Source organism: Oncorhynchus kisutch, linkage group LG30 (genome assembly GCF_002021735.2).
Source record: "Oncorhynchus kisutch isolate 150728-3 linkage group LG30, Okis_V2, whole genome shotgun sequence".
Lineage (NCBI taxonomy): Eukaryota > Metazoa > Chordata > Actinopteri > Salmoniformes > Salmonidae > Oncorhynchus > Oncorhynchus kisutch.
The window spans coordinates 48,374,487-48,400,211 of NC_034203.2; the positions used below are offsets into that span (position 1 = coordinate 48,374,487).

The 25,725-nt window shown below is 43.1% G+C and overlaps 1 protein-coding gene across 1 annotated transcript in view; it reads left to right on the top strand.

Moving 5' to 3' along the window:
• The window catches only part of LOC109884049 (collagen alpha-1(VI) chain-like), a 76,909-nt gene extending 53,340 nt beyond the window's left edge, over positions 1–23,569 (top strand). The window contains 10 exon segments of the mRNA XM_031810018.1: positions 995–1,060; positions 5,037–5,072; positions 10,624–10,660; positions 10,749–10,757; positions 14,786–14,919; positions 16,349–16,458; positions 16,540–16,726; positions 19,027–19,198; positions 19,328–19,357; positions 20,788–23,569. Of these exon segments, the coding sequence (XP_031665878.1) occupies positions 995–1,060; positions 5,037–5,072; positions 10,624–10,660; positions 10,749–10,757; positions 14,786–14,919; positions 16,349–16,458; positions 16,540–16,726; positions 19,027–19,198; positions 19,328–19,357; positions 20,788–21,389 (1,383 nt within the window). The 3' untranslated portion in view covers positions 21,390–23,569.
• Positions 23,570–25,725: the final 2,156 nt, after the last annotated feature.

Here is a 25,725-nt window from a genome sequence, read left to right on the forward strand (position 1 = left end):
CCTGTGTGTTACCTTGTCTCTCTACCTGTGTGTGTTACCTTGTCTCTCTACCTGTGTGTGTTACCTTGTCTCTCTACCTGTGTGTGTTACCTTGTCTCTCTACCTGTGTGTTACCTTGTCTCTCTACCTGTGTGTTACCTTGTCTCTCTACCTGTGTGTGTTACCTTGTCTCTCTACCTGTGTGTTACCTTGTCTCTCTACCTGTGTGTTACCTTGTCTCTCTACCTGTGTGTGTTACCTTGTCTCTCTACCTGTGTGTGTTACCTTGTCTCTCTACCTGTGTGTGTTACCTTGTCTCTCTACCTATGTGTGTTACCTTGTCTCTCTACCTGTGTGTTACCTTGTCTCTCTACCTGTGTGTGTTACCTTGTCTCTCTACCTGTGTGTGTTACCTTGTCTCTCTACCTGTGTGTGTTACCTTGTCTCTCTACCTGTGTGTGTTACCTTGTCTCTCTACCTGTGTGTTACCTTGTCTCTCTACCTGTGTGTGTTACCTTGTCTCTCTACCTGTGTGTGTTACCTTGTCTCTCTACCTGTGTGTGTTACCTTGTCTCTCTACCTGTGTGTTACCTTTTCTCTCTTCCTGTGTGTGTAACCTTGTCTCTCTACCTGTGTGTTACCTTGTCTCTCTACCTGTGTGTTACCTTGTCTCTCTACCTGTGTGTGTTACCTTGTCTCTCTACCTGTGTGTGTTACCTTGTCTCTCTACCTGTGTGTTACCTTGTCTCTCTTCCTGTGTGTGTTACCTTGTCTCTCTACCTGTGTGTTACCTTGTCTCTCTACCTGTGTGTGTTACCTTGTCTCTCTACCTGTGTGTTACCTTGTCTCTCTACCTGTGTGTTACCTTGTCTCTCTACCTGTGTGTTACCTTGTCTCTCTACCTGTGTGTTACCTTGTCTCTCTACCTGTGTGTGTTAGCTTGTCTCTCTACCTGTGTGTTACCTTGTCTCTCTACCTGTGTGTTACTAAGTCTCTTGTGGGTTTCTCCCTGCAGAACAACTCCCCAGGACTCCCAGGGAACAAAGGAGGCAAAGGACACAGAGGACCTGAAGGAAACCCGGTGAGCGAGAGAGAAAGAGAGCGAAAGAGATGCCAAAAGTTGACCATAGTGAAGAGTCCGTTCAACCAGATGGTTCTGAGGCTCAGCTCACTAACCCAAACCAAACCAACCCCATAAAGCCTCAGAACAGCACTCAGAAAATCTGGCCCAACCCAATCATCACAAAGCAAAAATACAAATATATCACCTAAAAATCACAGTAAACTTCAATGCTATTTGTCTCTAAACAGAAGTATATGGTGACCACTGTGACTGATAGAAACCTGAGGAAAACCATGACTAGGTATAGACTCAGAGAGGACAGTCTGGCCATAGAAACCGGTCATCAGAGACAGATCTGGCTACCCAGAGAGGACAGCCTGGCCATAGAAACCGGTCATCACAGACAGATCTGGCTACCCAGAGAGGACAGCCTGGCCATAGAAACTGGTCATCAGAGACAGATCTGGCTACCCAGAGAGGACAGCCTGGCCATAGAAACCGGTCATCAGAGACAGATCTGGCTACCCAGAGAGGACAGCCTGGCCATAGAAACCGGTCATCAGAGACAGATCTGGCTACCCAGAGAGGACAGCCTGGCCATAGAAACCGGTCATCAGAGACAGATCTGGCTACCCAGAGAGGACAGCCTGGCCATAGAAACCGGTCATCAGACAGATCTGGCTACCCAGATAGGACAGCCTGGCCATAGAAACCGGTCATCACAGACAGATCTGGCTACCCAGAGAGGACAGCCTGGCCATAGAAACCGGTCATCAGAGACAGATCTGGCTACCCAGAGAGGACAGCCTGGCCATAGAAACCGGTCATCAGAGACAGATCTGGCTACCCAGAGAGGACAGCCTGGCCATAGAAACCGGTCATCAGAGACAGATCTGGCTACCCAGAGAGGACAGCCTGGCCATAGAAACCGGTCATCAGACAGATCTGGCTACCCAGGGAGGACAGCCTGGCCATAGAAACCGGTCATCAGAGACAGATCTGGCTACCCAGAGAGGACAGCCTGGCCATAGAAACCGGTCATCACAGACAGATCTGGCTACCCAGAGAGGACAGCCTGGCCATAGAAACCGGTCATCACAGACAGATCTGGCTACCCAGAGAGGACAGCCTGGCCATAGAAACCGGTCATCAGAGACAGATCTGGCTACCCAGAGAGGACAGCCTGGCCATAGAAACCGGTCATCACAGACAGATCTGGCTACCCAGAGAGGACAGCCTGGCCATAGAAACCGGTCATCAGAGACAGATCTGGCTACCCAGAGAGGACAGCCTGCCCTCAGAGAGCAGTGAAGACAGTGCTGCATTTTCTCCTAAACTGACAGAACTAAACAGACTTAGGGGCCAATTTCTTTCCAAAAATTTAAAACAAATGCAAACATTTTGAAACCAAAACAGAAAAGGAGAAAATCCGATATCTATTTACATTTTAGCTTAGAGACAGCCAGTATAACAACCAATCAGATCCTTAACATTACTACCTGTAGAACAACCAATCAGATCATTAACATTACTACCTGTAGAACAACCAATCAGAACATTACTACCTGTAGAACAACCAATCAGAACATTAACATTACTACCTGTAGACCAACCAATCAGAACATTACTACCTGTAGAACAACCAATCAGAACATTACTACCTGTAGAACAACCAATCAGATCATAAACATTACTACCTGTAGAACAACCAATCAGAACCTTAACATGACTACCTGTAGACCAACCAATCAGAACATGGCTACCTGTAGAACAACCAATCAGAACATTACTACCTGTAGAACAACCAATCAGAACATTAACATTACTACCTGTAGAACAACCAATCAGAACATTACTACCTGTAGAACAACCAATCAGAACATTACTACCTGTAGAACAACCAATCAGAACATTAACATTACTACCTGTAGAACAACCAATCAGAACATTACTACCTGTAGAACAACCAATCAGAACATTAACATTACTACCTGTAGAACAACCAATCAGAACATTATTACATGTAGAACAACCAATCAGAACATTAACATTACTACCTGTAGAACAACCAATCAGAACATTAACATTACTACCTGTAGAACAAACAATCAGAACATTAACATTACTACCCGTAGAACAACCAATCAGAACATTAAGATTACTACCTGTAGAACAACCAATCAGAACATTAACATTACTACCCGTAGAACAACCAATCAGAACATTAACATTACTACCCGTAGAACAACCAATCAGAACATTAACATTACTACCTGTAGAACACCCAATCAGAACATTAACATTACTACCAGAGAGAGAGAGACAGAGAGAGATAGACAGAGAGAGATAGATAGAGAGACAGATAGACAGAGACAGATAGATAGAGAGACAGATAGATAGAGAGACAGAAAGAGAGAGACAGAAAGAGAGAGACAGAGAGACAGATAGAGACAGAAAGAGAGAGACAAAGAGCGACAAAGAGAGAGAGAAAGAGAGAGACAGAGAGAGAGAGACAGAGAGAGAAAGATATAGAGAGAGAGAGAGAGAGAGAGACAAAGTTGAAGAGAGATGGAGAGATTGTGTGTGACAGAGAGTCTCTCTTATCTGTAGTCTTATGACAGTAGAACATGTAGTCTGTAGTCTGTAGTCTTATAACAATAGATCATGTAGTCTGTAGTCTGTAGTCTGTAGTCTTATAACAGTAGAACATGTAGTCTGTAGTCTGTAGTCTTATAACAGTAGAACATGTAGTCTGTAGTCTGTAGTCTTATAACAATAGAACACAGTCTGTAGTCTTATAACAATAGATCATGTAGTCTGTAGTCTGTAGTCTGTAGTCTTATAACAGTAGAACATGTAGTCTGTAGTCTGTAGTCTTATAACAGTATAACATGTAGTCTGTAGTCTGTAGTCTTATAACAATAGATCATGTAGTCTGTAGTCTGTAGTCTGTAGTCTTATAACAATAGAACATGTAGTCTGTAGTCTGTAGTCTTATAACAGTAGAACATGTAGTCTGTAGTCTGTAGTCTGTAGTCTTATAACAATAGAACATGTAGTCTGTAGTCTGTAGTCTTATAACAGTATAACATGTAGTCTGTAGTCTGTAGTCTTATAACAATAGATCATGTAGTCTGTAGTCTGTAGTCTTATAACAATAGAACATGTAGTCTGTAGTCTGTAGTCTTATAACAGTAGAACATGTAGTCTGTAGTCTGTAGTCTTATAACAGTAGAACATGTAGTCTGTAGTCTGTAGTCTTATAACAATAGATCATGTAGTCTGTAGTCTGTAGTCTTATAACAATAGAACATGTAGTCTGTAGTCTGTAGTCTTATAACAGTAGAACATGTAGTCTGTAGTCTGTAGTCTTATAACAATAGAACATGTAGTCTGTAGTCTTATAACAATAGAACATGTAGTCTGTAGTCTGTAGTCTTATAACAGTATAACATGTAGTCTGTAGTCTGTAGTCTTATAACAGTAGATCATGTAGTCTGTAGTCTGTAGTCTTATAACAATAGAACATGTAGTCTGTAGTCTTATAACAGTAGAACATGTAGTCTGTAGTCTGTAGTCTTATAACAGTAGAACATGTAGTCTGTAGTCTGTAGTCTTATAACAATAGAACATGTAGTCTGTAGTCTTATAACAATAGAACATGTAGTCTGTAGTCTGTAGTCTTATAACAGTAGAACATGTAGTCTGTAGTCTGTAGTCTTATAACAGTATAACATGTAGTCTGTAGTCTGTAGTCTGTAGTCTTATAACAGTAGAACATGTAGTCTGTAGTCTGTAGTTTTTTGACAGTAGAACATGTAGTCTTTTGACAGTAGAACATGTAGTCTGTAGTCTTTTGACAGTAGAACATGTAGTCTGTAGTCTATAGTCTTATAACAATAGTTAGAAGAGTTTCTGTCAGCTGAAGGCAACTAATTTCCCTATAAGGTAATGCATGGCAACAAACCCTTTCTCTCTTTCTCTCTATTTTCAGGGACCAGTCGGGCCTCCGGGACCTGCAGGAGCTGATGTGAGTCTAAATCAAGTTTTATCCTTGTCCTCTAACCCTTGACCTCTAACCCCTGACCTTTATCTTTAAATGATAATGCTGACCCATAACTCTTATCCAATAAGCCCTGAGCTCTTATTGAGAACCCTACTGTTCTGGGATTGATGCTAGTGAAGACATGGAAGACATTTGGAAGAGTCTAGAATATCTTCCTGAGATGAAAACAGAACAGACCCTGGGAGTCGGGGTGGGAGACCCTGTAGAGGACTGGAGAGAGAGGGGGAGGGGTGTGGGGAGAAACAGAGAGACGGAGAGAAACCGAGAGCGTAACAGAGAGAGAGAGAGAGAGAGGGCGGGCGCGGGGGGAGAAGCAGAGAGAAAGAGGGAAACAGAGAGAGAGAGAGAGAGAGAGAGAGAGAGAGAGAGAGAAAATATGGCAGTTCCAGCTGTAAGCTGTTCGGTAATGAGAACAGTCTGGCCTCTCAGACGCTATTTTGTAGGTGACTCTTGGAAGACATTTGGAAGAGTCTAGTATATCTTCCTGAGATGAAAATGGAAAAAATGCTGGGAGTTGGGGTAGGAGACCCTGTAGAGGACTGGAGTACTCAATAAAACACCACGAGGAGACAGAGAGAGAGGAAGAAACAGAGAGAGAGGGAGAGGGAGAGAGAGAGGGAGAGGGAGAGAGGGAGAGGGAGAGAGGGCAGAGGGAGAAACAGAGAGAGAGGGAGAGACAGAGAGAGAGGGAGAGACAGAGAGAGAGGAAGAAACAGAGAGAGAGGGAGAGAGAGAGAGGGCAGAGGGAGAGGGCAGTTACAGCAATCGGCTGTTCAGTAAGGAGAACAGTCTGGCCTCTCATATGTCATTTTGTAGGGTGACTCAGCGTCACCATGGCAACCTCGCTCTACCCCGCCATTTCCTGGTTCTAAAGCCCGTCTCCTCAGAGTACTACTACAGTTGAAGTCAGAAGTTGACATTAACTTAGGTTGGAGTTATTAAAACTCGTTTTTCAACCACTCCACACATTTCTTGTTAACAAACTATAGTTTTGGCCAGTCGGTTAGGACATCTACTTTGTGCATGACACAAGTACTTTTTCCAACAATTGTTTACAGACAGATTATTTCATTAATAATTTACTGTGTCACAATTCCAGTGGGTCAGAAGTTTACATACACTAAGTTGACTGTGCCTTTAAACAGCTTGGAAAATTCCAGAAAATGATGTCATGGCTTTAGAAGCTTCTGATAGGCTAATTGACCTCATTTGAGTCAATTGTAGGTGTACCTGTGGATGTGGATGTATTTCAAGGCCTACCTTCAAACTCGGTGCCTCTTTGCTTGACATCATGGGAAAATCAAAATAAATCAGCTAAGACCTCAGAAAATAAATTGTAGACCTCCACAAGTCTGGTTCATCCTTGGGAGCAATTTCCAAACACCTGAAGGTACCACGTTCATCTGTACAAATAATAGTACGCATGTATAAACACCATGGGACCACACAGCCGTCAATTAAGTTCACAGTTATGAAAACTTAGGACACTAAAGAGGCGTTTCTACTGACTCTGAAAAACACCAAAAGAAAGATGCCCAGGGTCCCTGCTCATCTGCGTGAACGTACCGTAGGCATGATGCAAGGAGGCTTGAGGACTGCAGATGTTGCCAGGGCAATACATTGCAATGTCCATACTGTGAGACGCCTAAGACAGCGCTACAGGGAGACAGGGCGGACAGCTGATCGTCCTCGCAGTGGCAGACCACGTGTAACAACACCTGCACAGGATCGGTACATCCGAACATCACAAAAAGTGCTCTTCACTGACAAGTCACGGTTTTGTCTCACCAGGGGTGATGGTCAGATTCGCATTTATCGTCGAAGGAATGAGTGTTACACCGAGGCCTGTACTCTGGAGCGGGATCGATTTGGAGGTGAAGGGTCCGTCATGGTCTGGGGCGGTGTGTCACAGCATCATTGGACTGAGCTTGTTGTCATTGCAGGCAATCTCAACGCTGTGCGTTACAGGGAAGACATCCTCCTCCCTCATGTGGTACCCTTCCTGCAGGCTCTTCCTGACATGACCCTCCAACATTACAATGCCACCAGCCATACTGCTCGTTCTGCGCGTGATTTCCTGCAAGACAGGAATGTCAGTGTTCTGCCATGGCCAACAAAGAGCCCGGACCCCAATCCCATTGAGCACGTCTGGGACCTGTTGGATCGGAGGGTGAGGGCTAGGACCATTCCCCCCCAGAAATGTCTGGGAACTTGCAGGTGCCTAGTTGGGAAGAGTAGGATAACATCTCACAGCAAGAACTGGCAAATCTGGTGCAGTCCATGAGGAGGAGATGCACTGCAGTACTTAATGCAGCTGGTGGCCACACCAGATACCGACTGTTACTTTTGATTTTGACCCCCCCTTTGTTCAGGGACACATTATTCCATTTCTGTTAGTCACATGTCTGTGGAACTTGTTCAGTTTATTTCTCAGTCGAATCTTGTTATGTTCATACAAATATTTACGCATGTTAAGTTTGCTCAAAATAAACGCAGTTGACAGTGAGAGGACGTTCTATTGATGTCTATATTGTTTATATTGAACATCTATATAACTGTTGTCTCTATATTACTGTTATCTATATAACTGTTGTCTCTATTACTGTTATCTATATAACTGTTGTCTCTATTACTGTTGTCTCTATATAACTGTTGTCTCTATATTCTGTACATCTATATTCCTGTTATCTATATAACTGTTGTCTCTATATTACTGTTATCTATATAACTGTTGTCTCTATATTACTGTTATCTATATAACTGTTGTCTCTATTACTGTTGTCTATATATTACTGTTATCTATATAACTGTTGTCTCTATATTCTGTACATCTATATAACTGTTGTCTCTATATTCTGTACATCTATATAACTGTTGCCTCTATATTCTGTACATCTATATAACTGTTGTCTCTATATTACTGTTATCTATATAACTGTTGTCTCTATTACTGTTGTCTATATATTACTGTTATCTATATAACTGTTGTCTCTATATTCTGTACATCTATATAACTGTTGTCTCTATATTCTGTACATCTATATAACTGTTGCCTCTATATTCTGTACATCTATATAACTGTTGTCTCTATATTCTGTACATCTATATAACTGTTGTCTCTATATTCTGTACATCTATATAACTGTTGTCTCTATATAACTGTTATCTATATTCTGTTATCTATATAACTGTTGTCTCTATATTCTGTTATCTATATAACTGTTGTCTCTATATTCTGTTATCTATATAACTGTTGTCTCTATATTCTGTACATCTATATAACTGTTATCTATATAACTGTTGTCTCTATATTCTGTACATCTATATAACTGTTGTCTCTATATTCTGTACATCTATATTCCTGTTATCTATATAACTGTTGTCTCTATATTCTGTACATCTATATAACTGTTGTCTCTATATTCTGTACATCTATATAACTGTTGTCTCTATATTCTGTACATCTATATAACTGTTATCTATATTCCTGTTATCTATATTCCTGTTATCTATATTACTGTTATCTATATAACTGTTGTCTCTATATTCTGTACATCTATATAACTGTTGTCTCTATATTCTGTACATCTATATAACTGTTGTCTCTATATTCTGTACATCTATATAACTGTTGTCTCTATATTCTGTACATCTATATAACTGTTATCTATATAACTGTTGTCTCTATATTACTGTTATCTATATAACTGTTGTCTCTATATTCTGTACATCTATATAACTGTTGTCTCTATATTCTGTACATCTATATAACTGTTGTCTCTATATTCTGTACATCTATATAACTGTTGTCTCTATATTCTGTACATCTATATAACTGTTGTCTCTATATTCTGTACATCTATATAACTGTTGTCTCTATATTCTGTACATCTATATAACTGTTGTCTCTATATTCTGTACATCTATATTACTGTTATCTATATAACTGTTGCCTCTATATTCTGTACATCTATATAACTGTTGTCTCTATATTCTGTACATCTATATAACTGTTGTCTCTATATTCTGTACATCTATATAACTGTTGCCTCTATATTCTGTACATCTATATAACTGTTGTCTCTATATTCTGTACATCTATATAACTGTTGTCTCTATATTCTGTACATCTATATAACTGTTGCCTCTATATTCTGTACATCTATATAACTGTTGTCTCTATATTCTGTACATCTATATAACTGTTGTCTCTATATTCTGTACATCTATATAACTGTTGTCTCTATATTCTGTACATCTATATAACTGTTGTCTCTATATTCTGTACATCTATATAACTGTTGCCTCTATATTCTGTACATCTATATAACTGTTGTCTCTATATTCTGTACATCTATATAACTGTTGTCTCTATATTCTGTACATCTATATAACTGTTGCCTCTATATTCTGTACATCTATATAACTGTTATCTATATAACTGTTGTCTCTATATTCTGTACATCTATATAACTGTTGTCTCTATATTCTGTACATCTATATAACTGTTGTCTCTATATTCTGTACATCTATATAACTGTTGTCTCTATATTCTGTACATCTATATAACTGTTGCCTCTATATTCTGTACATCTATATAACTGTTATCTATATAACTGTTGTCTCTATATTCTGTACATCTATATAACTGTTGTCTCTATATTCTGTACATCTATATAACTGTTGTCTCTATATTCTGTACATCTATATAACTGTTGTCTCTATATTCTGTACATCTATATAACTGTTGCCTCTATATTCTGTACATCTATATAACTGTTATCTATATTACTGTTATCTATATAACTGTTGTCTCTATATTCTGTACATCTATATAACTGTTGCCTCTATATTCTGTACATCTATATTCCTGTTATCTATATTCCTGTTATCTATATTACTGTTATCTATATTCCTGTTATCTATATTCCTGTTATCTATATTCCTGTTATCTATATTCCTGTTATCTATATAACTGTTATCTATATTCCTGTTATCTATATTCCTGTTATCTATATAACTGTTATCTATATTCCTGTTATCTATATTCCTGTTATCTATATTCCTGTTATCTATATTCCTGTTATCTATATTCCTGTTATCTATATAACTGTTATCTATATTACTGTTATCTATATTACTGTTATCTATATTCCTGTTATCTATATAACTGTTGTCTCTATATTCCTGTTATCTATATTCCTGTTATCTATATTCCTGTTATCTATATTCCTGTTATCTATATAACTGTTATCTATATTCCTGTTATCTATATTCCTGTTATCTATATTCCTGTTATCTATATTACTGTTATCTATATTCCTGTTATCTATATTCCTGTTATCTATATTCCTGTTATCTATATTCCTGTTATCTATATAACTGTTATCTATATTCCTGTTATCTATATTCCTGTTATCTATATAACTGTTATCTATATTCCTGTTATCTATATTCCTGTTATCTATATTCCTGTTATCTATATTACTGTTATCTATATTCCTGTTATCTACAGGAATGTGAGATTCTGGATATCATCATGAAGCTTTGCTGTAAGTCTGCCCCCCCTCCCCCCACACACACACACAGAAACTCAGACACACTGGAATGACTAACATTTGTTTAATTTGTTTCCTACAGCATGCTGTGGTGAGTCCATCCCATCATCTCATTGGCTTCTGAGTTTATCTTATAGCTCTTCAGTCACCATTATGCCCATACTCTGTCTGTCCGTCCGTCCGTCTGTCTGTCTGTCTGTGTCTAATGTCTGTCTGTCTGTCTGTCTGTCTGTCTGTCTGTCTGTCTGTCTGTCTGTCTGTCTGTCTGTCTGTCTGTCTGTCTGTCTGTCTGTCTGTCTGTCTGTCTGTCTGTGTCTAATGTGTCTGTCTGTCTGTGTCTAATGTGTCTGTCTGTCTGTGTCTAATGTCTGTCTGTCTGTCTGTCTGTGTGTGTCTAATGTGTCTGTCTGTCTGTGTGTGTCTAATGTGTCTGTCTGTCTAATGTGTCTGTCTAATGTCTGTCTGTCTAATGTCTATCTGTCTGTCTAATGTCTTTCTGTCTGTCTAATGTCTGTCTGTCTGTCTAATGTGTCTGTCTGTCTAATGTGTGTGTCTATCTGTCTATCTAATGTCTGTCTGTCTAATGTCTGTCTGTCTGTCTAATGTGTCTGTCTGTCTAATGTGTCTGTCTAAAATATATCTGTCTGTCTAATGTCTGTCTGTCTAATGTCTGTCTAATGTCTAATGTCTGTCTATCTGTTTGTCTAATGTCTGTCTGTCTGTCTGTCTGTCTAATGTCTGTCTATCTGTCTGTCTGTCTATCTGTCTGTCTATCTGTCTGTCTATCTGTTTGTCTAATGTCTGTCTGTCTGTCTAATGTCTGTCTGTCTAATGTCTGTCTGTCTAATGTCTGTCTATCTGTCTGTCTATCTGTTTGTCTAATGTCTGTCTGTCTGTCTAATGTCTGTCTGTTTGTCTAATGTCTGTCTAATGTTCTGTCTGTCTAATGTCTGTCTGTCTAATGTCTGTCTGTCTGTCTGTCTAATGTCTGTCTGTCTGTTTGTCTAATGTCTGTCTGTCTGTCTAATGTCTGTCTGTCTAATGTCTGTCTGTTTGTCTAATGTCTGTCTGTCCAATGTCTGTCTGTCTAATGTCTGTCTAATGTCTGTCTATCTGTTTGTCTAATGTCTGTCTGTCTAATGTCTGTCTGTCTAATGTCTGTATGTCTGTCTAATGTCTGTCTGTCTGTTTGTCTAATGTCTATCTGTTTGTCTAATGTCTGTCTGTCTAATGTCTGTCTGTCTGTCTGTCTAATGTCTGTCTGTCTAATGTCTGTCTGTCTGTCTAATGTCTGTTTGTCTAATGTCTGTTTGTCTAATGTCTGTCTGTCTAATGTCTGTCTGTCTAATGTCTGTCTGTCTGTCTGTCTGTCTAATGTCTGTCTGTCTAATGTCTGTCTGTCTGTCTGTCTAATGTCTGTCTGTCTAATGTCTGTCTGTCTGTCTAATGTCTGTCTATCTGTCTGTCTAATGTCTGTCTGTCTGTCTGTCTGTCTAATGTCTGTCTGTCTAATGTCTGTCTGTCTGTTTGTCTAATGTCTGTCTAATGTCTGTCTAATGTCTGTCTATCTAATGTCTAATGTCTGTCTGTCTAATGTCTGTCTGTCTAATGTCTGTCTGTCTGTTTGTCTAATGTCTGTCTAATGTCTGTCTAATGTCTGTCTATCTAATGTCTAATGTCTGTCTGTCTAATGTCTGTCTGTCTAATGTCTGTCTGTCTAATGTCTGTCTGTCTAATGTATGTCTATCTGTCTGTCTAATGTCTGTCTATCTAATGTCTAATGTCTGTCTGTCTAATGTCTGTCTATCTGTTTGTCTAATGTCTGTCTAATGTCTGTCTGTCTAATGTCTGTCTATCTGTCTGTCTAATGTCTGTCTAATGTCTGTCTGTCTAATGTCTGTCTAATGTCTGTCTATCTAATGTCTAATGTCTGTCTATCTAATGTCTGTCTAATGTCTGTCTGTCTAATGTCTGTCTAATGTCTGTCTAATGTCTGTCTATCTAATGTCTAATGTATGTCTGTCTAATGTCTGTCTGTCTAATGTCTGTCTGTCTGTCTGTCTAATGTCTGTCTGTCTAATGTCTGTCTATCTGTCTGTCTAATGTCTGTCTAATGTCTGTCTGTCTAATGTCTGTCTGTCTGTTTGTCTAATGTCTGTCTGTCTAATGTCTGTCTATCTGTCTGTCTAATGTCTGTCTGTCTAATGTCTGTCTGTCTAATGTCTGTCTATCTGTCTGTCTAATGTCTGTCTGTCTAATGTCTGTCTATCTGTCTATCTAATGTCTGTCTGTCTAATGTCTGTCTATCTGTTTGTCTAATGTCTGTCTGTCTGTCTGTCTAATGTCTGTCTGTCTGTCTGTCTGTTTGTCTAATGTCTGTCTGTCTGTTTGTCTAATGTCTGTCTGTCTGTCTGTTTGTCTAATGTCTGTCTGTCTGTTTCTCTAATGTCTGTCTGTCTGTTTGTCTAATGTCTGTCTGTCTGTCTGTCTGTCTGTCTGTCTGTCTGTCTGTCTGTCTGTCTGTCTGTCTGTCTGTCTGTCTGTCTGTCTGTCTGTCTGTCTGTCTGTCTGTCTAATGTCTGTCTGTCTAATGTCTGTCTGTCTAATGTCTAATGTCTAATGTCTGTCTGTCTAATGTCTGTCTGTCTGTCTGTCTAATGTCTGTCTATCTGTTTGTCTAATGCCTGTCTGTCTGTCTGTCTGTCTGTCTGTCTGTCTGTCTGTCTGTCTGTCTGTCTGTCTGTTTGTCTAATGTCTTTCTGTCTAATGTCTGTCTGTCTGTCTAATGTCTGTCTATCTAATGTCTGTCTGTCTGTCTGTCTGTCTAATGTCTGTCTGTCTAATGTCTGTCTGTCTAATGTCTGTCTGTCTGTTTGTCTAATGTCTGTCTGTCTAATGTCTGTCTGTCTGTCTGTCTAATGTCTGTCTGTCTAATGTCTGTCTGTCTGTTTGTCTAATGTCTGTCTGTCTGTCTAATGTCTGTCTAATGTCTGTCTAATGTCTGTCTGTCTAATGTCTGTCTAATGTCTGTCTATCTGTCTGTCTAATGTCTGTCTATCTGTCTGTCTAATGTCTGTCTGTCTATCTGTCTGTCTAATGTCTGTCTGTCTGTTTGTCTAATGTCTGTCTGTCTGTTTGTCTATTGTCTGTCTGTCTGTTTGTCTAATGTCTGTCTGTCTGTTTGTCTAATGTCTGTTTGTCTAATGTCTGTCTGTCTGTCTAATGTCTGTCTGTCTGTCTAATGTCTGTCTGTCTGTCTAATGTCTGTCTGTCTGTCTAATGTCTGTTTGTCTAATGTCTGTCTGTCTGTTTGTCTAATGTCTGTCTGTATGTCTGTCTAATGTCTGTCTGTCTAATGTCTGTCTAATGTCTGTCTGTCTAATGTCTGTCTGTCTAATGTCTGTCTAATGTCTGTCTGTCTGTCTAATGTCTGTCTGTCTGTCTAATGTCTGTTTGTCTATGTCTGTCTGTCTGTTTGTCTAATGTCTGTCTGTCTGTCTGTCTGTCTAATGTCTGTTTGTCTAATGTCTGTCTGTCTAATGTCTGTCTAATGTCTGTCTGTCTAATGTCTGTCTGTCTAATGTCTGTCTAATGTCTGTCTGTCTAATGTCTGTCTGTCTAATGTCTGTCTGTCTAATGTCTGTCTAATGTCTGTCTGTCTAATGTCTGTCTATCTGTCTGTCTAATGTCTGTCTATCTGTTTGTCTAATGTCTGTCTATCTGTCTGTCTAATGTCTGTCTATCTGTCTGTCTAATGTCTGTCTGTCTAATGTCTGTCTAATGTCTGTCTGTCTAATGTCTGTCTAATGTCTGTCTAATGTCTGTCTGTCTAATGTCTGTCTATCTGTCTGTCTAATGTCTGTCTATCTGTTTGTCTAATGTCTGTCTGTCTGTCTAATGTGTCTGTCTGTCTAATGTGTCTGTCTGTCCTGATGTAGAGTGTAAGTGCGGGCCCCTGGACCTGGTCATCTAATGTGTCTGTCTGTCTAATGTCTGTCTGTCTGTCTGTCTGTCTGTCTGTCTGTCTGTCTGTCTATCTGTCTGTCTAATGTCTGTCTGTCTAATGTCTGTCTGTCTGTCTAATGTGTCTGTCTGTCTAATGTGTCTGTCCTGATGTAGAGTGTAAGTGTGGGCCCCTGGACCTGGCCTTCATCGTGGACAGTTCTGAGAGTATCGGCTCCACTAACTTCGCTCTAGCTAAGGACTTCATCATAACCGTCATAGACCGCCTTATTAAGGACCAGCAAGTCAATGTGAGTACTATTTTTAAAATATACTTTAACGAATACTTTATTTGAATAAACAAATCACATTACAGTCAATAAGGATTTAAAAAAAAAAAAAAAAAATTATTTTTTTAATTTAACCTTTATTTTAACTAGACAAGTCAGTTAGGAACAAATTCTTATTTACAATGATGGCCAACACCGGCCAAACCCAGACGACGCTGGGCCAATTGTGTGCTGCCCTATGGGACTCATGAATAAAAAGATTTGGGGTGTTCCAGAGGCGCAACTTTCACTGGAATCTTACTTTATGTCTGTGGAATCTGACTTTGTGTCTGTGGAATCTGACTTTATGTCTGTGGAATCTGACTTTATGTCTGTGGAATCTGACTTTGTGTCTGTGGAATCTGACTTTATGTCTGTGGAATCTGACTTTATGTCTGTGGAATCTGACTTTATGTCTGTGGAATCTGACTTTATGTCTGTGGAATCTGACTTTGTGTCTGTGGAATCTGACTTTATGTCTGTGGAATCTGACTTTATGTCTGTGGAATCTGACTTTATGTCTGTGGAATCTGACTTTATGTCTGTGGAATCTGACTTTATGTCTGTGGAATCTGACTTTGTGGCTGTGGATTTGTGGCTGTGGAATCATTTTTTTACCTTTATTTAACTAGGCAAGTCAGTTAAGAACAAATTCTTATTTTCAATGATGGCCTAGGAACAGTGGGTTATCTGCCTGTTCAGGGGCAGAACGACAGATTTGTACCTTGTCAGCTCGGTGGTTTGAACTTGCAACCTTCCGGTTACTAGTCCAACGCTCTAACCACTAGCCGTCGGGTCTACCGACTTTGTGACTGTGGAGTCAGATTTTGTGACTGTAGAATCTGACTTTGTGACTGTGGAATCTGACTTTGTGACTGTAGAATCTGACTTTGTAGCTGTGGAGTCAGACTTTGTGGCTGTGGAGTCAGACTTTGTGGCTGTAGAATCTGACTTTGTGGCTGTGGAGTCAGACTTTGTGGCTGTGGAGTCAGACTTTGTGGCTGTGGAATCTGACTTTGTGGCTGTGGAATCTGACTTTGTGGCTGTGGAATCTGAGTTTGTGGCTGTGGAATCTGAGTTTGTGGCTGTGGAATTTGAGTTTGTGGCTGTGCAATTTGAGTTTGTGGCTGTGGAATTTGAGTTTGTGGCTGTGGAATCTGAGTTTGTGGCTGTGGAATCTGTCTTTGTGCCTGTGGAGTCTGACTTTATGGCTGTGGAATCTGACTTTGTGACTGTGGAAGCTAGTTAAACCCAGGTACTTTTGCTGCACAAGGTGGGCTATGGGATTCATATTTGTTTGTGTGATTACCAGAGTATGAAACACTTTGAAAATAGCTACGGCAGCAATTTATTTTGCTATACATTTTACTCGCACATGTGCTCATGTGTGTGTGTGTGTGTGTGTTTGTAGTTTGGTTTTAATGAGTCCAGGGTAGGCGTGGTGCAGTACAGTGGGGATGGAGCCCAGGAGGCTGTCAGACTGGGAGACCCCAACATTAACACACTCACTGAGCTCAAACAGTAAGTACACACACACACACACAGACACACACAGACACACACACACACACACCCAATCATTACCCTGTATGTTGTGTGTAGGGCGGTGCGGGACCTGCGCTGGCTGGCTGAGGCCACCTATACAGGGGAGGCTCTGCAGTTCTCTCTGACCAACATGATTGACCGTCTGCAGCAGGAGAACCGCGTGGTCCTAGTGCTCACTGACGGACGCTCTGATATCACCAGAGATAAAACACCGCTCAACACACTCTGTGGGAAGGGCATCAAGGTGAGGGACACCACTCTGTGTGAAGGGCATCAAGGTAAGGGACACCACTCTGTGGGAAGGGCATCAAGGTGAGGGACACCACTCTGTGTGAAGGGACACCACTCTGTGTGAAGGGCATCAGGGTGAGGGACACCACTCTGTGTGAAGGGCATCAAGGTGAGGGACACCACTCTGTGTGAAGGGCATCAAGGTGAGGGACACCACTCTGTAGGAAGGGCATCAAGGTGAGGGACACCACTCTGTGTGAAAGGCATCAAGGTGAGGGACACCACTCTGTGTGAAGGGCATCAAGGTGAGGGACACCACTCTGTAGGAAGTGCATCAAGGTGAGGGACACCACTCTGTGTGAAAGGCATCAAGGTGAGGGACACCACTCTGTGTGAAGGGCATCAAGGTGAGGGACACCACTCTGTAGGAAGGGCATCAAGGTGAGGGACACCACTCTGTGTGAAAGGCATCAAGGTGAGGGACACCACTCTGTGTGAAGGGACACCACTCTGTGTGAAGGGCATCAAGGTGAGGGACACCACTCTGTGTGAAGGGACACCACTCTGTAGGAAGGGCATCAAGGTGAGGGACACCACTCTGTGTTAAGGGCATCAAGGTGAGGGACACCACTCTGTGGGAAGGGCATCAAGGTGAGGGACACCACTCTGTGTGAAGGGCATCAAGGTAAGGGACACCACTCTGTGGGAAGGGCATCAAGGTGAGGGACACCACTCTGTGTGAAGGGACACCACTCTGTGTGAAGGGCATCAGGGTGAGGGACACCACTCTGTGTGAAGGGCATCAAGGTGAGGGACACCACTCTGTGTGAAGGGCATCAAGGTGAGGGACACCACTCTGTAGGAAGGGCATCAAGGTGAGGGACACCACTCTGTGTGAAAGGCATCAAGGTGAGGGACACCACTCTGTGTGAAGGGCATCAAGGTGAGGGACACCACTCTGTAGGAAGGGCATCAAGGTGAGGGACACCACTCTGTGTGAAAGGCATCAAGGTGAGGGACACCACTCTGTGTGAAGGGACACCACTCTGTGTGAAGGGCATCAAGGTGAGGGACACCACTCTGTGTGAAGGGACACCACTCTGTAGGAAGGGCATCAAGGTGAGGGACACCACTCTGTGTGAAGGGCATCAAGGTGAGGGACACCACTCTGTGTGAAGGGCATCAAGGTGAGGGACACCACTCTGTGTGAAGGGACACCACTCTGTAGGAAGGGCATCAAGGTGAGGGACAGCACTCTGTGTGAAGGGCATCAAGGTGAGGGACACCACTCTGTGTGAAGGGACACCACTCTGTGGGAAGGGCATCAAGGTGAGGGACACCACTCTGTGTGAAGGGCATCAAGGTGAGGGACACCACTCTGTGTGAAGGGCATCAAGGTAAGGGACACCACTCTGTGTGAAGGGCATCAAGGTGAGGGACACCACTCTGTAGGAAGGGCATCAAGGTGAGGGACACCACTCTGTGTGAAGGGCATCGAGGTGAGGGACACCACTCTGTGTGAAGGGCATCAAGGTGAGAGACACCACTCTGTGTGAAGGGCATCAAGGTGAGGGACACCACTCTGTGTGAAGGGCATCAAGGTGAGGGACACCACTCTGTGTGAAGGGCATCAAGGTGAGGGACACCACTCTGTAGGAAGGGCATCAAGGTGAGGGACACCACTCTGTGTGAAGGGCATCAAGGTGAGGGACACCACTCTGTGTGAAGGGCATCGAGGTGAAGGACACCACTCTGTGTGAAGGGCATCAAGGTGAGGGACACCACTCTGTGTGAAGGGCATCAAGGTGAGGGACACCACTCTGTGTGAAGGGCATCAAGGTGAGGGACACCACTCTGTGTGAAGGGCATCAAGGTGAGGGACACCACTCTGTAGGAAGGGCATCAAGGTGAGGGACAACACTCTGTGGAAAGGAACACCACTCTGTGTGAAGGGCATCAAGGTAAGGAACACAACTCTGTGTGAAGGGCATCAAGGTGAGGGACACCACTCTGTGTGAAGGGCATCAAGGTGAGAGACACCACTCTGTGTGGAGGGCATCAAGGCGAGGGACACCACTCTGTAGGAAGGGCATCAAGGTAAGGGACACCACTCTGTGTGAAACCTCTCCGCTTGCCTCATACCATTAACTGGGTGCTATGCAGTTATTTCCAGTTCTGAGCACCTGAAGGTTCGAAGGATTGAGGCTTTAGTACGACCAGCAACATCATATCACAACGCACAGTCCATTACACACACACACACACACACACACACACACACACACACTAACCCTGCCCCCCTCTCTCTGTCAGGTGGGTGGTCTGGGAGTGAAGGACTACTCTGGCCGTCAACCCAACCATGAACAGCTCAGTGCTGTGGTCTGTACGAGTGACCCTAAACCAGGCTTCTCCTTCGTACTGGAGAACTTCGCTGAGCTGCTGGATGACAGCTTCTTACAGAACCTCACCACACGCATCTGTGAAGGTACACACACACACACACACACACACACACACACACACACACACGTGAACCCCTTGGTGCTGATACAGACTGTAAAACATTGATGTGAAAATGTCCTATTCATTTTGGTTTCTCTATTTCCTACAACAGATAAGAAGTGTCCCAACTACAAATGTCCCAGTAAGTCATGTGGTTTCTCCTGTGGTTTCTCTGTGGCTTGTTACCAAATGTCACATGTGGTTTATCTACCTCCTGATCTCTCCAGTGTCATTGTCTTCAGACATGTTAGTTTGGATCAGGGACGGGTTTATGGTCTCTCTTCAGTCTCATTCTCTGAGTACATGGACATAGATTAGTGTCTGTGGTTTCTCCTGTGGTTTCTCCTGTGGTTTCTCCTGTGGTTTCTCCTGTGGTTTCTCCTGTGGTTTCTTCTGTGGTTTCTCCTGTGGTTTCTCCTGTGGTTTCTCTGTGGTTTCTTCTGTGGTTTCTCCTGTGGTTTCTCTGTGGTTTCTCCTGTGGTTTCTCCTGTGGTTTCTCTGTGGTTTCTCCTGTGGTTTCTCCTGTGGTTTCTCTGTGGTTTCTCCTGTGGTTTCTCCTGTGGTTCCTCTGTGGTTCTCCTGTGGTTTCTCCTGTGGTTTCCCTGTGGTTTCTCCTGTGGTTTCTCCTGTGGTTTCTCTGTGGTGTCTCCTGTGGTTTCTCCTGTGGTTTCTCCTGTGGCTTCTCCTGTGGTTTCTCCTGTGGTTTCTCCTGTGGTTTCTCTGTGGTTTCTCCTGTGGTTTCTCTGTGGTTTCTCCTGTGGTTTCTCCTGTGGTTTCTCCTGTGGTTTCTCCTGTGGATTCTCCTGTGTATTCTCCTGTGGCTTCTCTGTAGTTTCTCCTGTGGTTTCTCCTGTGGTTTCTCTGTGGTTTCTCCTGTGGTTTCTCTGTGGTTTCTCCTGTGGTGTCTCCTGTGGTTTCTCCTGTGGTTTCTCTGTGGTTTCTCTGTGGTTTCTCCTGTGGTTTCCCTGTGGTTTCCCCTGTGGTTTCTCCTGTGGTGTCTCCTGTGGTTTCCCTGTGGTTTCCCTGTGGTTTCTCCTGTGGTTTCTCTGGGGTTTCTCCTGTGGTTTCTCTGTGGTTTCTCCTGTGGTGTCTCCTGTGGTTTCTCCTGTGGTTTCTCTGTGGTTTCTCTGTAGTTTCTCCTGTGGTTTCCCTGTGGTTTCTCCTGTGGTTTCTCCTGTGGTTTCTCCTGTGGATTCTCCTGTGTATTCTCCTGTGGCTTCTCTGTAGTTTCTCCTGTGGTTTCTCCTGTGGTTTCTCTGTGGTTTCCCTGTGGTTTCCCCTGTGGTTTCTCCTGTGGTGTCTCCTGTGGTTTCCCTGTGGTTTCCCTGTGGTTTCTCCTGTGGTTTCTCTGTGGTTTCTCCTGTGGTTTCCCTGTGGTTTCTCCTGTGGTGTCTCCTGTGGTTTCCTTGTGGTTTCTCCTGTGGTTTCTCCCATGGTTTCTCCCGTGGTTTCTCTGTGGTTTCTCCTGTGGTTTCTCCTGTGGTTTCTCTTTGTAATCTTGTTTTGGGAGGACATTGTGTGGTCATAGGGTATTGTCTTCATGTTGTTTATCCTGTTGTTTCTGTCCTCCAGTCTCCTTCTCAGGGGACACAGACATCGTATTGATGATGGACAGTTCAGCCAGTGTGGGGCAGAGGAACTTTGACTCCAGCAAGACCTTCGTCAAGCGTCTGGCTGAGCGCTTCCTGTCTGCCGAGAGGTCCGGCCGCGCTGCCGTGCGTGTCGCTGTGGGCCAGTACAGCCGTGAACGCCGCATGGAGGCGGAGCTGACCTCTAACCTCACCCTGCTGACCAGTAAGATTGAGGCCGCCACCTTCCAGAATGATGGGACTGATGTTACCAAGGCGATGGCCTTCGCCATGGAGAAATTCCAGACGTCAGGGGGCGGGAACAGGAAGAGGAAGCTAGTGCTGTTCTCTGACGGGAGATCTCAGGGCGTTACCGAGGCGATGCTGGAGAAGCGCGTACGGCTGGTGTCAGAGGGGGGAGTGGAGCTGTACGTTATCACCGTGGGCAACCAGGTGAGCGAGGCCAACCTGCGCTCGCTGGTCAGCAGGGGGAGGAGTTACGACGTCACCTATGCCCAGCGCCACCTGTTCCGCGTCCCGGACTACCCATCTCTGCTGCGTGGCGTGTTCTACCAGACCGTGTCCCGCAGGGTCTCCCAGGCCTGAGTTCAGGGGCAAAGGCTGGGACCACATGCTTTAGAGTTTAGTCTCCCTCATTATGAATATCCATTCATATTTCATCACTCATTTACTGTGTTTTAGTTGGGGTTTAATGTCCGATAATGACAGAAGACAATTGTGTGTCAGACTGTGTAAAAGATTGTGTTAGACTGCATTCATGTGCTCTCAGAATTATCAAGAAAAATCCCAAGCGGAAAACTACTGAAAACCTCTTGTGACAGAAACTAGTTTCAGACGTCTGTTATGAGCTTCCATGTTGTAACATCTTCCTGTCAGACTGTTCCATAATTCCCTGTCAGGCTGTTCCCAGTTCCATAATTCCCAGTCAGACTGTTCCCAGTTCCATAATTCCCAGTCAGACTGTTGCCAGTTCCATAATTCCCAGTCAGACTGTTCCAAGTTCCATAATTCCCAGTCAGACTGTTCCCAGTTCCATAATTCCCAGTCAGACTGTTCCCAATTCCATAATTCCCAGTCAGACTGTTCCCAGTTCCATAATTCCCAGTCAGACTGTTCCCAATTCCATAATTCCCAGTCAGACTGTTCCCAGTTCCATAATTCCCAGTCAGACTGTTCCCAGTTCCATAATTCCCAGTCAGACTGTTCCCAGTTCCATAATTCCCAGTCAGACTGTTCCTAGTTCCATAATTCTGAGCAGCACATGAATGCAGACAGAATTAGACAGAAACGTTACTGTAAAGGAATGGTCGTTGTTATTTGTAGATCAGAGACAGGACAGGATATGACATCACTACATATTTTTTAAACATCAAAGTTAAACATTAAACATCCTCCCTGCAGATACCCTGATCCTAATGAAGAACAGCTGGACACGGACTATTTGCGTACTCATGTGTGCATGTGCGTGTGTGTGTGTGTGTGTGTGTGTGTGTGTGTGTGTGTGCAAACAGTGGAATGGTCTCTAATGTGTTATACATCATGTGGGAGTTCCTCATAAACAGTTTGTCTGAGGTCGCATGTTCAGATGCCTCACAAGTACACAAACATGCAACCACACACACAAACATACACACACACAACCACACTCAGACAGGAAAACATCTATTACCATGTTTGCACCGCCAACCCTGATGAGGTAAAGAAACCCTGAATGGTTTTTGGCCCCTCTCTCTCTCTCTCTCTCTCTCTCTCTCTCTCTCTCTCTCACACACACACTCATTCCTCTCTGCATCAGCCTGATGAGGTAAAGAAACCCTGAATGGTTTATGTCTCCCTGTGACCCCTCTCTCTCTCTCTCTCTCTCTCTCTCTCTCTCTCTCTCTCTCTCTCACACACACTCATTCCTCTCTACATCAGCCTGATGAACCATAACCCTTTGAAGGCTACTTTAAAGTTCCAAGTAACAGTTTCAGATGAATGGTTCAGGGCCAGTTCCTCAGTGTCAGCATGTGTGAACATGTAACTCAGTGGATCATGGTGCCAGTTGACCGCTGTAGCAGTGAATGGTGCCAGTTGACTGCTGTAGCAGTGAATGGTACTAGTTGACTGCTGTAGCAGTGAATGGTGCCAGTTTACCGCTGTAGTAGTGAATGGTGCCAGTTGACTGCTGTAGAAGTGAATGGTGCCAGTTGACCGCTGTAGCAGTGAATGGTGCCAGTTGACCGCTGTAGCAGTGAATGGTGCCAGTTGACCGCTCTAGCAGTGAATGGTGCCAGTTGACCGCTCTAGCAGTGAATGGTGCTAGTTAACCGCTGTAGCAGTGAATGGTGCCAGTTGACCGCTGTAGCAGTGAATGGTGCTAGTTGACTGCTGTAGTAGTGAATGGTGCCAGTTGACTACTGTAGTAGTGAATGGTGCCAGTTGACCGCTGTAGTAGTGAATGGTGCCAGTTGACCGCTGTAGTAGTGAATGGTGCTAGTTGACCGCTGTAGTAGTGAATGGTGCCAGTTGACCGCTGTAGCAGTGAATGGTGCCAGTTGACCGCTCTAGCAGTGAATGGTGCCAGTTGCCGCTCTAGCAGTGAATGGTGCCAGTTGACCGCTGTAGCAGTGAATGGTGCCAGTTGACCGCTGTAGCAGTGAATGGTGCCAGTTGACCGCTGTAGCAGTGGGCAACATCCTACTGATGATATTTTGATCTGAAACCAAACCAGCTGCCAGACAGGCTGCTAGAACAGCTGATTCATTAAAGGCCTCTTCAACCAATTCATGTTTCTTGTTTTTTTTTATCAGTTAGTATGAAAAGTTTACTCAATATCCTGCACACACATGTCCGCATGCACGCGTACACACACACACACACACACACACACACACACACACACACACACACACACACACACACACACACACACACACAGTGCGTTCAGAAAGTATTCAGACCCCTTGACTTTTTTCACATTTTGTTTACTTTAAGGGATTTAAACGAAACATGTTCCTGATCAATCTACTCAAAATAACCCATAATGACAAAGCAAAAACTGTTTTTTTGAAGTGTTTGCTAATTTATTAAAAGTTTAAAAACAGAAATGCCTTATTTACATAACAGACCCTTTGCTATGAGACTTGAAATGGAGCTCAGGTGCATCCTGTTTCCATTGATCATCCTTGAGACGTTTCTACAACTTGATTGGAGTCCACCTGTGGTAAATTAAATTGATTGGACATGATTTGGAAAGGCACACACCTGTCTATATAAGGTCCCACGGTTGACAGTGAATGTCAGAGCAAAAACCAAGCCATGAGGTGGAAGGAATTGTCCTTAGAGCTCCTTGACAGGATTATGTCGAGGCACAGATCTGGGAAAGGGTACCAACAAATGTATTCAGTATTGATGGTCCCCAAGAACACACTGGCCTCGGCTCCGGGCCGCCATGACAAACTGAGCAATCAGGGGAGAAGGGCCTTAGTCAGGGAGGTGACCAAGAACCCAATTGTCACTCTGACAGAGCTCTAGAGTTCCTCTTGAGATGGGAGAACCTTCCAGAAGAACAACCATCTCTGCAGCACTCTACCAATCAGGCCTTTATGGTAGAGTGGCCAGATGGAAGACACTCCTTAGTAAAAGGCACATGACAGCCCACTTGGAGTTTGCCAAAAGGCACCTAAAGGACTCTCAGACCATGAGAAACAAGATTCTCTGGTCTGATGAAACCAAGATTGAACTCTTTGGCGTGAATGTCAAGTGTCACGTCTGGAGGAAACTTGGCACCATCCCTACGGTGAAGCAAGGTCAAGTCAAATCAAATAACATTTTATTGGTCACATACATGTGTTTAGCAGATGTTATTGAGGGTGTAGCGAAATGCTTGTGTTTCTAGCTCTGACAGTGCAGTAATATCTAACAATTTCACAACATATACCCAATACACACAAGTCTAAGTAAAGGAATGGAATTAAGAATACAGTGCCTTGCGAAAGTATTCGGCCCCCTTGAACTTTGCGACCTTTTGCCACATTTCAGGCTTCAAACATAAAGATATAAAACTGTATTTTTTTGTGAAGAATCAACAACAAGTGGGACACAATCATGAAGTGGAACAACATTTATTGGATATTTCAAACTTTTTTAACAAATCAAAAACTGAAAAATTGGGCGTGCAAAATTATTCAGCCCCTTTACTTTCAGTGCAGCAAACTCTCTCCAGAAGTTCAGTGAGGATCTCTGAATGATCCAATGTTGACCTAAATGACTAATGATGATAAATACAATCCACCTGTGTGTAATCAAGTCTCCGTATGAATGCACCTGCACTGTGATAGTCTCAGAGGTCCGTTAAAAGCGCAGAGAGCATCATGAAGAACAAGGAACACACCAGGCAGGTCCGAGATACTGTTGTGAAGAAGTTTAAAGCCGGATTTGGATACAAAAAGATTTCCCAAGCTTTAAACATCCCAAGGAGCACTGTGCAAGCGATAATATTGAAATGGAAGGAGTATCAGACCACTGCAAATCTACCAAGACCTGGCCGTCCCTCTAAACTTTCAGCTCATACAAGGAGAAGACTGATCAGAGATGCAGCCAAGAGGCCCATGATCACTCTGGATGAACTGCAGAGATCTACAGCTGAGGTGGGAGACTCTGTCCATAGGACAACAATCAGTCGTATATTGCACAAATCTGGCCTTTATGGAAGAGTGGCAAGAAGAAAGCCATTTCTTAAAGATATCCATAAAAAGTGTTGTTTAAAGTTTGCCACAAGCCACCTGGGAGACACACCAAACATGTGGAAGAAGGTGCTCTGGTCAGATGAAACCAAAATTGAACTTTTTGGCAACAATGCAAAACGTTATGTTTGGCGTAAAAGCAACACAGCTCATCACCCTGAACACACCATCCCCACTGTCAAACATGGTGGTGG